The 15,093-nt window shown below is 39.8% G+C and overlaps 1 protein-coding gene across 5 annotated transcripts in view; it reads left to right on the top strand.

Moving 5' to 3' along the window:
* arid4b (AT-rich interaction domain 4B) overlaps positions 1 to 15,093 on the top strand; it is an 86,288-nt gene that overhangs the window by 67,480 nt on the left and 3,715 nt on the right. For 3 of the 5 annotated variants that reach the window (XM_081351465.1, XM_081351464.1, XM_081351463.1), the window contains 8 exons: positions 26 to 120; positions 234 to 331; positions 867 to 1,077; positions 2,434 to 2,654; positions 6,464 to 6,646; positions 9,064 to 9,148; positions 9,757 to 9,958; positions 12,995 to 14,173. In XM_081351465.1, the coding sequence (XP_081207591.1) occupies positions 26 to 120; positions 234 to 331; positions 867 to 1,077; positions 2,434 to 2,654; positions 6,464 to 6,646; positions 9,064 to 9,148; positions 9,757 to 9,958; positions 12,995 to 14,173 (2,274 nt within the window). The remainder of the gene's footprint in view (positions 1 to 25; positions 121 to 233; positions 332 to 866; positions 1,078 to 2,433; positions 2,655 to 6,463; positions 6,647 to 9,063; positions 9,149 to 9,756; positions 9,959 to 12,994; positions 14,174 to 15,093) is intronic. The other 2 variants (XM_081351467.1, XM_081351466.1) reach the window with 1 other exon arrangement.

The raw sequence follows: 15,093 nt of genomic DNA, 5'->3' as shown, positions 1-15,093 counted from the left end.
AACTAGCTTCTTTTCGTTTTTGCAGGAACTCCTATCAATAAACGACCTGTGCTGGGCTACAAGAATCTGAACCTCTTTAAACTCTACCGGCTCGTGCACAAGCTCGGAGGATTTGACAATGTGAGTTGTATTTCTGATCGCTCCCCGTAGAGCGAAACGCCGCCACAATCTGTTGTTTTGTCTGCTTTAGCTTTCACTCGCTGAGCAGAACGTGTTCCCTCCCTGTGTTTCAGATCGAGAGCGGATCTGTCTGGAAGCAGGTGTATCAGGATCTGGGCATCCCTGTGCTCAACTCCGCAGCCGGTTACAACGTCAAGTGTGCCTACAGAAAGTACGTGCATCTCTGCGTTCAGGATGACAGTGACAGCAAACATGAGTTGTTCGAGTTACCACAAACCTTTGTGGCTCAGAGAGCAAGCGCTGTGTTCGCCGGTTCTGTCTGTTAGCTCTCTGATTCTCCCGAGGTGATGACAGAACTGTGTGGTGAACAGTTGCACACATCCTATCAGAACCTATAGTGCCACCAGCAGTTCCACGTTTCATGCTCATTTTGCCTTTCTTTAACAAGATTGCTCAGTGTGGATCAGATCATCTGAATACCAAAAGTCTAAAGTTACTATTGAACGGTCAAAGTTTAGAATAAATTCGACTTTTAAATGTTTTTAACAAGATCAAAAAAGCAGTAAAATTGTGAAATGTTAATAAAATGTAAAACAGCTGTTTTCTATGTGAATATATAGTAAAGTGTAATTTATTCCTGTCCTCAAAGCTGAATTTTCAGCATCATTACTCCAGTCTTCAGTGTCACATGATCCTTCAGAAATCATGATGATTTGATAACGTGTTGTGTGCTGATGCTCCTGCAGGTACCTGTACGGCTTTGAGGACTACTGCTCCTCCACAGGGATCACGTTCCGCATGGATCTGCCGTATAAAACGGGTGAGAAGACGAGTGGGAAGAGTGAGGAGAACACTGAGGAAACAGTCAGCGGAGGAATCAGTGTATCTCTAAATACAGAAGAAGAACAGAAAGCCCTCAAAGAACCGGAGACTTCCAACACACAGCATGTGCTGAAGGTACTAAAACATCATCTCAGGGGTTTCTGCTATGGCATACTACTCATACTACTTACTACCCACACTAATACTACCCACACTAATACTACTCATACTAATACTACTCATATTACTCATAATACCCACACTAATACTACCCACACTCATACTACTCATACTGCCCATACTAATACTACTCATACTAATACTACCCACACTAATACTACTCATACTACCCACACTAATACTACTCATACTACCCACACTAATACTACTCATACTGCCCACACTAATACTACTCATACTGCCCACACTAATACTACTCATACTGCCCACACTAATACTACTCATACTGCCCACACTAATACTACTCATACTGCCCACACTAATACTACTCATACTAATACTACTCATATTACTCATAATACCCATACTAATACTACCCACACTCATACTACTCATACTGCCCATACTAATACTACTCATACTACCATACTAATACTACCCATACTACCCACACTAATACTACTCATACTACCATACTAATACTACTCATACTACCCACACTGAATACTACTCATACTACCCACACCAATACTACTCATACTACCCACACCAATACTCATACTACCCACACCAATACTACTCATACTACCCACACCAATACTCATACTACCCACACCAATTCTACTCATACTACCCACACCAATACTCATACTACCCACACCAATACTACTCATACTACCCACACTGAATACTACCCACACCAATACTACTCATACTACCCACACCAATACTACTCATACTTAAACTACTCATACTTATACTACTCATATATAATTCAGCTTTGATCACAGGAATAAATTACGTTTTACTAAATAATCACACAGAAATAATGTGCATGTGTAAAAAACATTTATTTATGCATTTATGTATTTGTTTTTATTGATCGTGTGAAAATGTAATGCTCAGTTTTGATGATGCCTCCCTTTTTGTGCTGATCAGTACTGTTTTTTATAACATTTCCAATTGATAATTATCTAAAACATATTGTCACCATGTTTTTAGCAACCTTATAGTGTGACTTATTACTTCTTCACTAGCCGCTGATAGGCAGTGTACAGTACACACTGTGCAGAAAACTAGTATTGACTTTGAAAGACTTTAGACAAACAGCTGTGTATTGTGTCTCTCGGCAGGATCGTCTGACCTCATGTTTATTTATAAGTCATGCTTTTGTTTTTTCCCCCAAACACAAGCTGCTGAAGCGAAAACACTGATGCATTTACAGATGTAGCTAAATCATAGTTTAATTAGGGTCAAATCATATTAATTGCAAGATTATAACGGTGAGGGTGACGTGTTTTTTCTCCTCAGGAGGAGAAGACCGAGACCACGGCACCATGTGAAGATAAAGCAGATATCAGCAGCGTGAATGAGGAGGAGGAGGAGGAGGAGGATGATGATAACCACGCTGATGAAGAGGAGAATGATGCGAACGAAGAGGCCAAAGAGTGCGGACCGACAGCGGAGAGTGACGTCACGGAGAACGTGAAGGAGGAGCCGTGTGAGGAACCCGACAGCAAAGATCTGTCAGGGTAGGTGTCTCTTCATCTCTGAGCTTCAGTGGGGGAGAGAGAGAGAGAAACAGAGATGTGCTCAGAGAATGATGCATGTTAGGCGAAGCCGGAGAGAATTTGGGAGAAACGATCAAAAAGTGAGATCATGAAAGCACTTAATAATGGTGTTATGTGGAAACATTTGGCTGGTTTTGATGGTGGATGCTGCTGTAGTTTCTCTCTGGTTGAGTCATGTCACTCGCCCGCTTATTGAAACTGCATGTTGGCCGAAGCGTGTGCCTTTTTAGCTTGCTTTCTCTCTCTCTCACACACACCCTTTTTCCATCTTATCTTGAACCATCCCACATGTCTCCAGCAAAAAAGGCCTCCATTCTAATTTTCGCTGCACTTTTTATTGTTCCCGTCTGTTGGAAATAAGAATATTTAAATGATCAATGTCACGCGTGAATTGCTGTGAATTTCATTTGTTAGATATTTCATTAATTCTTGACTTGTATATCACCGCCAGCTGGTGATGGAATAAAGCTAGTTCAATTTCTATCGATTTAATAGCTTTAAAATAAGTAATAAATATAAATACCGCAATGTATTGTGTGTTTGTGAGCGGGTTACATAGTCAATTATGTCATCATACGCCATCTTTCAAAAGTTTGGCCTCAGTTTATTCGATCAAAAATACTGTTCAAAATTTTGAAATATTATTAGAATTTCAAATAACTGTTTTCTATGTAAATATATAGTGAAATGTAATTTATTCCTGTGATCAAAGCTGAATTTTCAGCATCATTACTCCAGTCTTCAGTGTCACATGATCCTTCAGAAATCACTCTAATATGATGATTTGATGCTCAAGAAACATTTCTGATTATTATTAATGTTGAAAACAGTTGTGCTGCTTCATATTTTTGGTGGATAAATTTTGTTCAGGATTCTGTAATGAATAGAAAGTTTAGAAGAACAGAATTGATTTGAAACTTTGTAACATTATAGTACATTTTTACAGTCACTTTTGAAAAATGAAATGCATCCTTGCTGAATAAAACCTGTAGCTGATTATGAGTCAGCAGAAGTCCAGTTTGAATTATTCCGGCACCGTTTTTTGTGGAAAAATGATCTCTTCGCATCTGTGAGTTTTGGCTGTTAAGATTTGTCTTGAACTATTCAGGTGTGACTTTGAAGCTCAGTCGAGCGATGGACTGACTAGTTAAGCTCTCCCACTGCTTCCCAAGTGTTTCCCGATGCTTCCCGCTCTCTCATATCATGCCTTTAGTGTTCTGCTGTGTCGTTGTGTGGATGAGAACAGACCCTGATGCTGAGATCACGTCGAGCCGTGTGTCTGGGTAGGGTTGGGAATCGAGAAGCCGCTCTGTTCCGCAAAAAAAGCTTTATTTTCATGACTTTATTATAATTGGTTCTTGATCTCATAAGCAATGGAATTGATTTAGTCTAAGGAATTGCTCACTTTACTGTCTAGTCATGTTGAACTCAAAATTCTAAACGCCATCATTAATGAACGGAACGGAACTACAAATGGAATCAGAATTGTTACATTTCAAACGATTCCCACCTCTACACTTCAGTCCCTGAACTAAATCTGGTTGCATTGTCTCTAATTTGAAGCATTTGGATGCACATGTAACTTTTGCGTTTTTGAGATTAAACTGCCTAACTAATCTCCTTCACGTAGCAGTGATCTGATTATTCAGCTGGTTTTCACAGATGCTTTTTTTTGCTGCCGTCTCAACAGTCATCCTGCAGTGGTGGTTTTCCAATGATGCTTTTCCCCTTCATTTTCTGTATTGAATCAGTAACTATGTGGAACCAGGGTCCTGCCTAGTACCAGCTCAGTTGTTGCATCACTAGTTGAAGGTTGTCTGCTGCTAACTAACCAGGGTTGTTTCTCGGTTGAACTCTGTGAAGTGATTTGAGTGGTAGAGTTCAGTGTGCTATACCTGTCTAACGTGGCTTCCTCTCTGCTCTCTAACGTGATTGTGATTTGCCCCTTTGCTGAGCTTCGCTGTGCCCCTCTTGCTGCACTTTGACCCTTTCCCTGTCACACACACACACATCTTGAACTCAAGTTCAAAGTCACATTTGAAATATCTTCTAGTTAGAAGAATCATTACTCGCCCTCATGTTGGTCTAAACCAGTATGGCTGGATTTCTTCAGTGAAACACTAAAGGAGACGTTTAGCAGAATGTTCATGTAATGACCACAGGCTGTCAAGCTCCAAAACAGAGTAAAAAATAACATTCATATTTCCATAAAAGTAGCTTTTTTTTCTTTTTCTTTTTTACAGGTTTTTGTTGATTAGCATTGGTGGTTAGTAGACGGCATTACCACACCCTAATGGGTGTGGTAATTGTGTATTCTGGGATATAACTTTTTTTGTTATATTATTGTAGATGTTTTACTTAAATATGTATTATTTTTTACATATTTATGTATATAATAAATGTAAGAAGAATTATCATAGATTCATTAGTATTCAGTGATTTTATTTTTTAATCATATTTTTAACGTTTTATTTCAATTTATGGAATATATACTGTACATTATTCATATATTATACACGATAAAACATGATACAATTTTTAAATAAAAATTGAAGTTGTGAATTCTTAAAATGAAGTTTTATTCTAGTCAAACATATACATATATATATATATAATATGAAAAAAATCTAAATAAATAAATATATATATACATTTTATAACATGTAAAAAATTACTGTAGAAGTTTCACTAGTATCCAGTTTTTATAAAATTTATTTATATACTGTATATTTAAAAAAAAAATAATAGAACTTAGAATGGACAAAAAATAATTAAAATAAAATGAATAAAAAAATAATTAAAATAATGAATAGTTTTATATAAGTGAATTATGTACATTTTATATATATATCATACTGTTTAACATTTTATTTAGTATATTTTTCTATAAGGATATAAAAAATCCAAATAAATAGATATTATATATATGAAATTTATGTAGAAGTTTATATATATAAATTATAAATTATATTATTATTTTTCGATAGAACTTTATTCTTCTCTGTCTGCTGTCTTTGACATTATAGCTCACGATAGTCAGCAGTGAAGGGTTTGAGACTTTCTTCTTTAAGTGCCGTTAGCCGTCCAATCAGTGATGTCCTTTTCCTAGAGCTGTAGAGTCATCCGTCACATGACACTCACAGTTCAGGTTAAAAAGATGTCAATGTCCAGTACCCATGAGCAAAGATGCTGGTTGTGTATTCCCAGCAGACTGCCTTTGAGATGAATGCCATTGCAGACGGATAGTTGTCTTTATCCAGATATGTATATGGTATTCCAAGTTTTCCGCGTATATCATAAATCATCCAAGTTGGACTGCAGAGAGTTTGACTTAGTATACAAAATAGTATGGCTTCTGAATACTTGGATTGGGCATGTTTATTTATTTCAGTCCCTTTTTGGAGCTTGACAGCCAATGCTTTCATTATATGGAAAGAGCAGCTTGAGATTCTTCAAGTGGAAGAAGAAACACAGGTTTCATGAGGGTGAGTAAATGATGACAGAAGATTCATGTTCAGGTGTTTAAAACGAATCAGGCAGTTTTAGACCAGATTCTTAATATATTCCAGGTTGAGGTTTCAGACAGCCGGCTGATGACCCCATAATGTCTTTAGTGTTAGACTTATCCGACAGGGAAAGATGAGGAACATTTAGATTTCAGAAGCACTAGGCTGAGAAAGCGAGATTTCAGGGTGGGTTTTTTGGGGAGGGCGGTTGTGGGAAAAGCCTAGGGCCAGGAAACGGGAAGTACTGAATTGTCTTTCTTGCAGGGATGTCAGCAGTCAGGAGTGGGAGGAAGGGGAGGAGTTTGAGTGTTACCCTCCTGGGATGAAGGTGCAGGTGAGGTATGGGCGAGGCCGAAATCTGAAGACGTACGAAGCCACTGTCAAAGAGTCAGACCTGGAGGGGGGAGAGGTGCTCTACCTGGTGCACTACTGTGGCTGGAACGTCAGGTAAGGCAGGACCCTGGGAACTCATGCCTCATTTGTTTGCATTTGCCAAAAAATTGGTAGACCCAAGCAGATTATAGTCCTGGAGTTAGAGAGGCTGGTGCATGTGGAGTTTTTGTAGGCCAAAACCTGGAAACGAGCATTTTAGCGCTTGCGGTTCCACCGTCCTGAAGTCAGTCGATGGGCTTTTGAGTGGGTTAAATGCCTGAAACGAGGTCTGTGGTGAACACAAGCTCTAGGTGTTTTCATGTTTTATTCTACACCAAGTGTCCGTGTGGGACGACAGATGTCATCAGGGACTTTAAACGACATTAAAAGGCTGCATTACTCATGTTTTTTAAACTCAGACTTCCAGGGAGAATGTTTTTTTTAAGGAGAGACTGATGGAGTTGGCGAAGCTTAATGGTGGTGAGGTTGAAGTCGTGCGACTGTGGTGTAGTTCGTTTATAGCTTTTTATTTTTGCAGATTGTATTTAGACTTTATTTGTTCATTTGTGAAGATTATCATGATGAACAAAATGTGTAACTCTTGTCGGTCACAGTGCTTATAATCCAAAGCCCAGTGGAAAAATCTGTTGTGTTTTTGTCAAGGGAAAAAGGGTGAGGCGAACGTACGGGTTGGCCTACAAAAATACATTATCACAGCAATGCTCTATTGCAGTTTGACGGACACGGCAAGTGACCAGCTTTTTATATATATATATATATATATATATATATATATATATATATATATATATATGTACGTATGTGGAAATTTGTTTTAATCACAATGCAGTGGATGCAAATTAGTAGGAAATGTGTGATCCAAAGGTGCTAAATACAGATTATTTCACTGGTGTAATTGATGCAGTTCTATTTTACTAATTAGTGCCTCAAAACTTGGAAAGATTTGATGCACTAATCTGGGAAACTTTGGTAGTTTTAGCAATTAGCGCTTGTAATGTGAAGCTTGTACTTTGTGAACACCGTGCCTTTTAGTTTTGTGTGCAACATGCATCAGTTGGACTGTGTGCAATCTGGTGTGTGTGTGTGCGTGTGTGTGTGCGTGTCTGAGGCCCTGTTTACTCCTGGTATTAAGATGTGCTTTGGTCGATCGGATCACAAGTGGAAAACACTAAACACAGGTGTAAACGGGGTCTAAAATGTTTTGAGCTTGTCCACTTTCAAACACATTTCCAGAGGTAGTTGGAAACACATTCGACCGGATTGCTTTCGTCATGTAAACGCTCATGTGATCGAATTTGTTCGAACAGACACAACAGACGCTTGCTTTCTGACTACTGACCTAAAGCGTTAACATTATGAAGTTTGGTTTGAAGATGAACTAACACACACACACACTCAGTGTTCGGCTGGTGTTGTGGCTGTCCGAGCAGAAACCAAAGCTGATGTTCTCCGTATGTTTTCCTGTTTTCTCCGGTCGGGTTCATGTGTAAATAGATCTGAAGAAACCCATACATTTACCCTCCCATAGACCCTCCCCTGGAAGAAATCAGGACAGAAGTGTTTGAAAGTGGAGAAAAGAGGCGGATTAAAACACCAGGTGTAAACGGGAATGTGTCTCCCTCGTCTACTTGTGATCCGATCGACCAAAACGCATCTTAACACCAGCTGTAAACCAGAGCTGAGACTTGTCGTTCTGTGGAAATGGTTACAGAAACAGCCCCTTGCTATCGTCTTTGAGGCAGAGGAAGAACTTGTTGGTTGATTTGAATATTTGGCTTCTCTCTTTTTGGCTTCTTTTCTGTGCCTGAGAGGTCGATCAGAGACTAATGGAGTGTGAAAGTGCGCTGCCATTTACTGGACTGCAGTGACCCGTATCAGGAGGTGGATCTTGTGAACTCAGAGAGCGACACGTTAGCGTTCCCATTCATCTCAATGGCAGTTCTTCAGCCGCCATATGAAGCATTGAGACTTGAAGCTGATTTCTTGCTGCTGACAAAAATAGAGCAGGACCTTCTGAGCATCATGCCCATTTACATGGACACTTTCTGTTTCAATCGGAAATGAAACTTTCCAGGTTCGGTTCTCAATCCGATCAAGTGTTTCCATGTCCTCTCCATCGGATTAGAAATGGTTTAAACCACCACTTACAATCCGAATGAAATTTCAATTCATTCTGTTTGACGTGTCTTCGTGTGAATTTTATTTATTTATTTATTTATTATTTTTTTGACTGTGCTACCAGTCCGATTACAAACGTATTATTGGGGTCCATGTAAATGCAGCTAATGTTTTATGTATACAGTGTGCTTATTCTCTTAATAGTGACTTTATATCTTGGAATTGTGTGACTTGTACGATGTAATTTCTCATTATTTGGACATTGCATTTCATTATTGCAACAAGACGCAGAGTTTTATCAGTTTTGGAGATGTATTAATAAGTAAATGTTGACCAACTGTTTCTCTTGACAGGTATGACGAGTGGATCAAAGCCGATAAGATTGTCAGACCAGCCAATAAGAACGTTCCTAAAATAAAGCACCGCAAAAAAATAAAGGTACAGTCTGATTTTTTTTTTTTTTTTTTAAGATGTTTTTGATCTTATGAAAATTATTTTTTATGTTGTTTAAAGATGTCTCTTCTGTTCACCAAAGCTGCATTTATTTTATAAAAAATACAGTAATATTGTAAAATAGTATTACAATTCAAAATAACTGTTTTCTATTGTAATATATAGTAAAACGTAATTTATTCCTGTGATAAAAGCTGAATTTTCAGCATCATTACTCCAGTCTTCAGTGTCACATGATCCTTCAGAAATCACTCTAATATGAGGATTTGATGCTCAGGAAACATTTATGATTATTATCAATGTTGAAAACAGTTTACTGTGATTATTTTTGCGTTATTTTTCAGGATTCTTTGATGAATAGAAAGCCCAAAAGAACAGTATTTATTTGAAATATAATCTTTTGTAACATTATCTTTACACATTGTCTTTACTGTCAATTTTGATCAATTTAATGCACCCTTGCTGAATAAAAGTATGAATTTCTTTCAACAAAAATCAAATCGTACTGACTTCAGACTTTTGAACGTGTTCTTCATGTATATTCATATTTATAGGGAATACACTCTTAATTTGCTCTCTTTGTTTAATGACAGAATAAAGCGGAGCGAGAAAGAGACCGATTAGAGAGATTGACGGACAGAGAGGATCTTCCTTCACCCAGAAATCGCATCAATCGGTTGTCTAAGCCGAACTCTGGCAGTGATGTCTTCTCGAAGATGGAGTGTGGTGATGAACTAAACCAGCAGACGCCCGTCAAGCCCATCGAGATCACATCTATTCTCAACGGCCTCCCAGGTACCTTTATATTCACAGTGCTTAATTATGAGTCTTATAATGTGTCATGTTTTTTTAAGGTAAAGTGGGAAATTTTTACTGCAAGTGAACCATTGGTCCTGACAGGTGACACTGTGATTTTGTGAGACTTTAAAAACATTGATCTGTTTGTTTTAGCAACCATCTGTGTGTACAGACCATAGACTATTAAAAAAAATATGGACGTAGTGTCCGTGGCGTCACCCTTAGGTTTCTGAAGAGCTTTTTTTGAAACCCAAAGTGGGCGGAGCCGGCCGTCACCATCTTGGCAGCGCGTCACTCCCGGATAAACGAAAATGGGTAAAGAGGCGGATTATCTGAGGTGACGTGACGCTAACAGACAAACGCAGGGCTTAAAGTATTCCGGCACCGTGCCGGATCTCCGGCGTGCGGCCGTGAGGAAGAAAAATAAATAAATTTGAATCTTGCATGCGGTTTAATATTTTCGAGTCAATTGATTTCACCTACCAATCATATGAAAGAAACGCAGCTCTACTAACGTTACAAGCCTATCAGAAGCAGAGCAGGGCGGGGCCTGGCAACACAGTGTGATTGAGATTTATACGTCACGTTAACGTTGTGGGGGAAAGGAGCGCTAGTTCATGATGCTTGGGGATGATGTCCTGCACGGGCGTAATTTCCTATGGGGACACTTTCCAAAATCCCGTTGTCCTCCCCACCCCCACTCAAATTCGTTTGTTATGATGTTTAACCGCACGCCGTCATTGACATGGAGGACTCGGAGCAGGACCGAGCCTGTGTAAAATAGCTCACTGAATGTTCTAATGAGCGAGTAACTTAGCGGTTGCAGCACAGACAGCGATGAAACGCCAGAAACAACAGGTAACGGTACGTGACTTTAATGTCATCATGGATGAAAAGAAAGAAAGGAGAGGTGTGAGTTGGTTCAGTAAATTAGCTCAGGTCAGGATAATCATCTTTTCTGTCTACACCTGTTGATAACTGAGCTAACGTTAACATATGCTGCTCCTTGGTAACTTCAGACTTGGCTAAATATTTCATTTGAATATTTAATTAAATATTCTGTGTAGCTTACAAAAAAAAAAACACATTCTGTGTAGGCCTACCATGAAAACGAGTCCACTTTAAACCGCAGCATTTTCTGTCAGCAATGTACAACAAGTAGCCTAACGTTAGTGCTGTCAAAGTAAACGCATGCGATTAATTTGTCCAGCTTTAACGTATTAAAATATTTATCGCAGCGTCTGTTCTTTCTGTCATCCTTTGGGTTATATGATCATGCTCTCCTTCACGCAAATGTTTTAAACTATCAATGCGCGAGAAGACAAAAGAGCGCTGTCAGTGACGCGCTGTCAGTGAATGAATGTCCTCCTGACACACACACACACACACACACACAGAAAGACGCGCGCCAGTATCGCATTCGCAGTCGACAGCGCGCCATCGAGTTCCCTTTCGCGCTTGTACGAACCATAACACACACATTTAGGCTATGTCAAAATGTCAGTTTTGTCGAGTATCTTCACAAGAACAGTAAAATGAGTTAAATACAATCTTAAATAGTTCGTAAAGAGTAGAGAATGCGTGAGATCCTGTCAGCAGTGGCTGGTAAGTGACAGCAATTCTCTCTGTTAGTAAAGTTAACCAAAGAACAATGGGAACAGAGAAAATTACTAACCGCCAAACGCTTAAGGATTAATCTATTTTTCATTTATAATTTATGCAGTGCGGACTGTTTTATAAACGTATTCAATTTCTATATTCACATTGGTTAGACAGGTAAGGTACAGGTAAATATTACATTTATTATGGGTTTAAGTGATGATTGTTTTAAGTTTACTTAACAACTTTTAATTTATATTTTTTTAAGCCTAATAAATGTTTCAAATTTTGGACAAAGAGACATAAGTAGCTATATCAGTGATACTGGTCTTTATTCATAAAAATATGCCATTAACATGCTTGAAAATAAATGGTGCCAATGAAGCCCAAGGCACCGCACCCCCCCCCCCCCACCCCCACCCGCGCCTCCCAAAAAATTTTCAGGCTCAGGATTTTTTTTCACTTTAACCCCTGCAAACGGCTAGTAGTGACATCAGCGGCAATCCACCTGTCACTCAAGTGGCCACGCCCTTAATTATGCAGAACTTTAAGTAAGGGATAATGTATAGAGAGGCGGTCGTTATAGCGAATAACAAGCCCGACAGGCTGAACGAGAACCCGACGCGAAGCGGAGGGGTCTTGACAGCCTGAAGGGCTTGTTATTCGCTATAACGCCCGCCTCTCTATACATTATCCCGCTTATTACATGGCTACCTACAAAATAAATAATTAATTTGACACAAATTATTGATTTAAAAAGGAGTTTATTGTTTTAAAAACGATTGTATTGCTTCCGCCAAAGAAAATAGTCCGTTCCGCGTCCATAGCAACGCACTGTTTTGCATGGTAACGGTCTGTTATAGCTCGCAGCGGTCTGTTATCAAGAAATAACAGACCGCATTCTACATTGGAATTCAGCCAAGCCATGTAATAAGGCTTGATATATTTTAAACGGATGAGTTATAAAAAAATTCACCCTCCTCACAGTTTTCATGAAGGGCAAAATTAGCAATATAGACCAAAACCACTTTTTGTACCAGGCCGTAAACTATTTTTTTTCTGCTGTAAAGTTTTAACATGGGGGTTTATGGGATTGATTCAATTTTGAAGCCGGTCTCTAGTGGCCTGTCGATGAACTGCAGTTTAAGTCACTTCCGTGTCGGATTCACGAGAGAGATCAAAAGGTACAGCCACTTGGTACAGACAGTAGCGTGGAGTGTCTGGGAAACATCTTTGGAAAAAGTGATTGTTTTTGCAATTCCATTTTGTGCCACTAGTGTCTGAGAAATTGCATACTTCACCTTTAAGTTTACTTGAGTTGGACTTTAAGATGGACAACTCTGCATGAAAATTCATTTATCAAAATCTGTGGGAACCCTGTTATGGTCTCATTTAGCAGTTAATGTTTGATATCCATTCCTATGTTTCCCATAGTCTCAGAAAGCTCCACAGATGACAGTGAACGAGAAGAAGATGATGATGCTGATCATGACGAAGAGGATCATCCAGGAGGACGAGCGAGTCTTCGGAAAGGAGGTCCTCCAGAGCGCTCGCTAACACCACAGCACTGGGAAACCGGAAGCCCGTCTGAAGGCTTCAAAGCTCCCACAGTTGTCGACGAGGATCCCACCGTCCAGGAAAGCCCAGAATCGGGCAAGAGGAAGTGCCAGTTTGAGGTGGACGTGGAAGGATCCGGCGGCAGAAGAAAAAAAGCAGAAGTTCTAGGCGAACGCAGCTTGAAAAGTCCAGCGAAAGGCAAAACTAGAAGCAGTAGAGGCAGCGATTGGCTACCAAATAGTTCGCCGAAAAAGTTGGAAGAACGAGATCCGGTGGAGGATCGAGGCGAAAGCAGTTCTGAAGACGAAGCAACTGAACTTCAACCCAAGGAGATACCAAAAGGGCATCCGAAAACCAAGAGCTCGCCTTCGAAGAAATACAACGGCGTCAAGGAGAAGAATAAAAGCGGGTGTTCAGGATTCTGGGAAATCCCAGAGAAAAGAGCCAAAATATCCACAGGGATCGATGACAGGTCGCCCAGCTCTCGTACCAAAGGCCAGAAGGACGTTTGGTCCAGCATTCAAGTTCAATGGCCCAAGAAGATTTTAAAAGAGCTGTTTTCGGACTCGGACACGGAGGCGGCGAACTCTCCTCCTCCTCCTCCTGCAGGAACCGTTCCGGACGAGCCGAGCACCGAACCGGTCCGGGACAACGACGAAGAAGAGATCGCAGAGGAGAAGCTTCAGGAGAACCCCAGCAGTGGCACCAACTCGGTCCTCAATACGCCTCCGACGACTCCGGAGTCTCCCGCCGTAGCCGAAGGTCCCGCTGAGGTTCTGCCCGAGATCCGCGCGCCTTCGCTGCCCGCCAGTCCTCAACACGCCTCGTTACCCGAAGGACCCCTGATGGAGGAGCGGGCCGGGGGACGCAGCGAGTCCGACAGCAGCACGGTGGAGGTGGAGAGTTTAGGTGGAGAGATCCCGGAGATCCATCGGGAAGAGGAGGCGGGATCCCCTTCCAAGGCCTTCGACGGAAACCTGTCCTGCAACAGTAACAGCAACTGCAGTCTGACGCTCAGCAACAGCAGCCAGCAGGAGAGCGAGCAGAAAGCCAAAGGTACGTGGAGTGATCACGTGATCGCTAGACGTTAATGCGTTTATTCAGCAAGAATGCATTCAATTCAGTCAGTCTCTCTATTCGGTCTCTTTCTCACGCCGCTTTATTCTGTCATCAAACAAAGAGAGCAAATTAAGAGTGTAGCCCCTATAAATATGAATATACATGAAGAACACACTGCCACGAAGAACAATCAGTACGATTGTTTTTAAAAAGAAATTCATACTTTTATTAAGCGAGGATGCATTAAATTGATCAAAAGTGACATTTATAATGTTACTAAAGATTTATATTTCAAATAAATGCTGTTCTTCTGAACTTTTCATCAAAGAATCCTGAAATGAAACTGTTTTCATCATTGATAATGATCATAAATGTTTCTTGAGCTGCGAATCCTCATATTTGAGTGATTTCTGAAGGATCATGTGACACTGAAGACTGGAGTAATGATGCTGAACATTCAGCTTTGATCACAGGAATAAATTATATTTTACTAGATATTCACATAGAAAACAGTTATTTTAATATATCAGATAAATGCAGCCTTGTTGAACATAAGAGACTTAAAATCTCACCGACCGCAAACTTTTGAACAGTTGTGTCTATAAACAATTTCAATTATTTTTTATTTTATTTTACATTATAAATCCTGAGCTAACATGAACTTACAATGAACAGTTGTTTTGTTTAATCTTAACAGATCAATAAATACTGTAGAAAATATATTGCTTATTATTGTTTGATAATGTTAGTTAATGCTTTAACTAATGGGACCTTATTGAAAAGTGTTACCAATACTTCAATATGATTTAAAAAGATATTTCTAAAATGTGATTAATTCGTCAAACACTTGCATTAATGCTTTGCGACAAACTCTTTCGACAGTGAGGAAGATCACTAAGTTTTGGAGCAAAGTTAGC

Source organism: Scardinius erythrophthalmus, assembly GCF_964197995.2.
Source record: "Scardinius erythrophthalmus genome assembly, chromosome: 21".
Taxonomy (NCBI): domain Eukaryota; kingdom Metazoa; phylum Chordata; class Actinopteri; order Cypriniformes; family Leuciscidae; genus Scardinius; species Scardinius erythrophthalmus.
The sequence above is the reverse complement of the archived record's forward strand: the minus strand, read 5'-3'. Positions and strand labels throughout refer to the sequence as shown.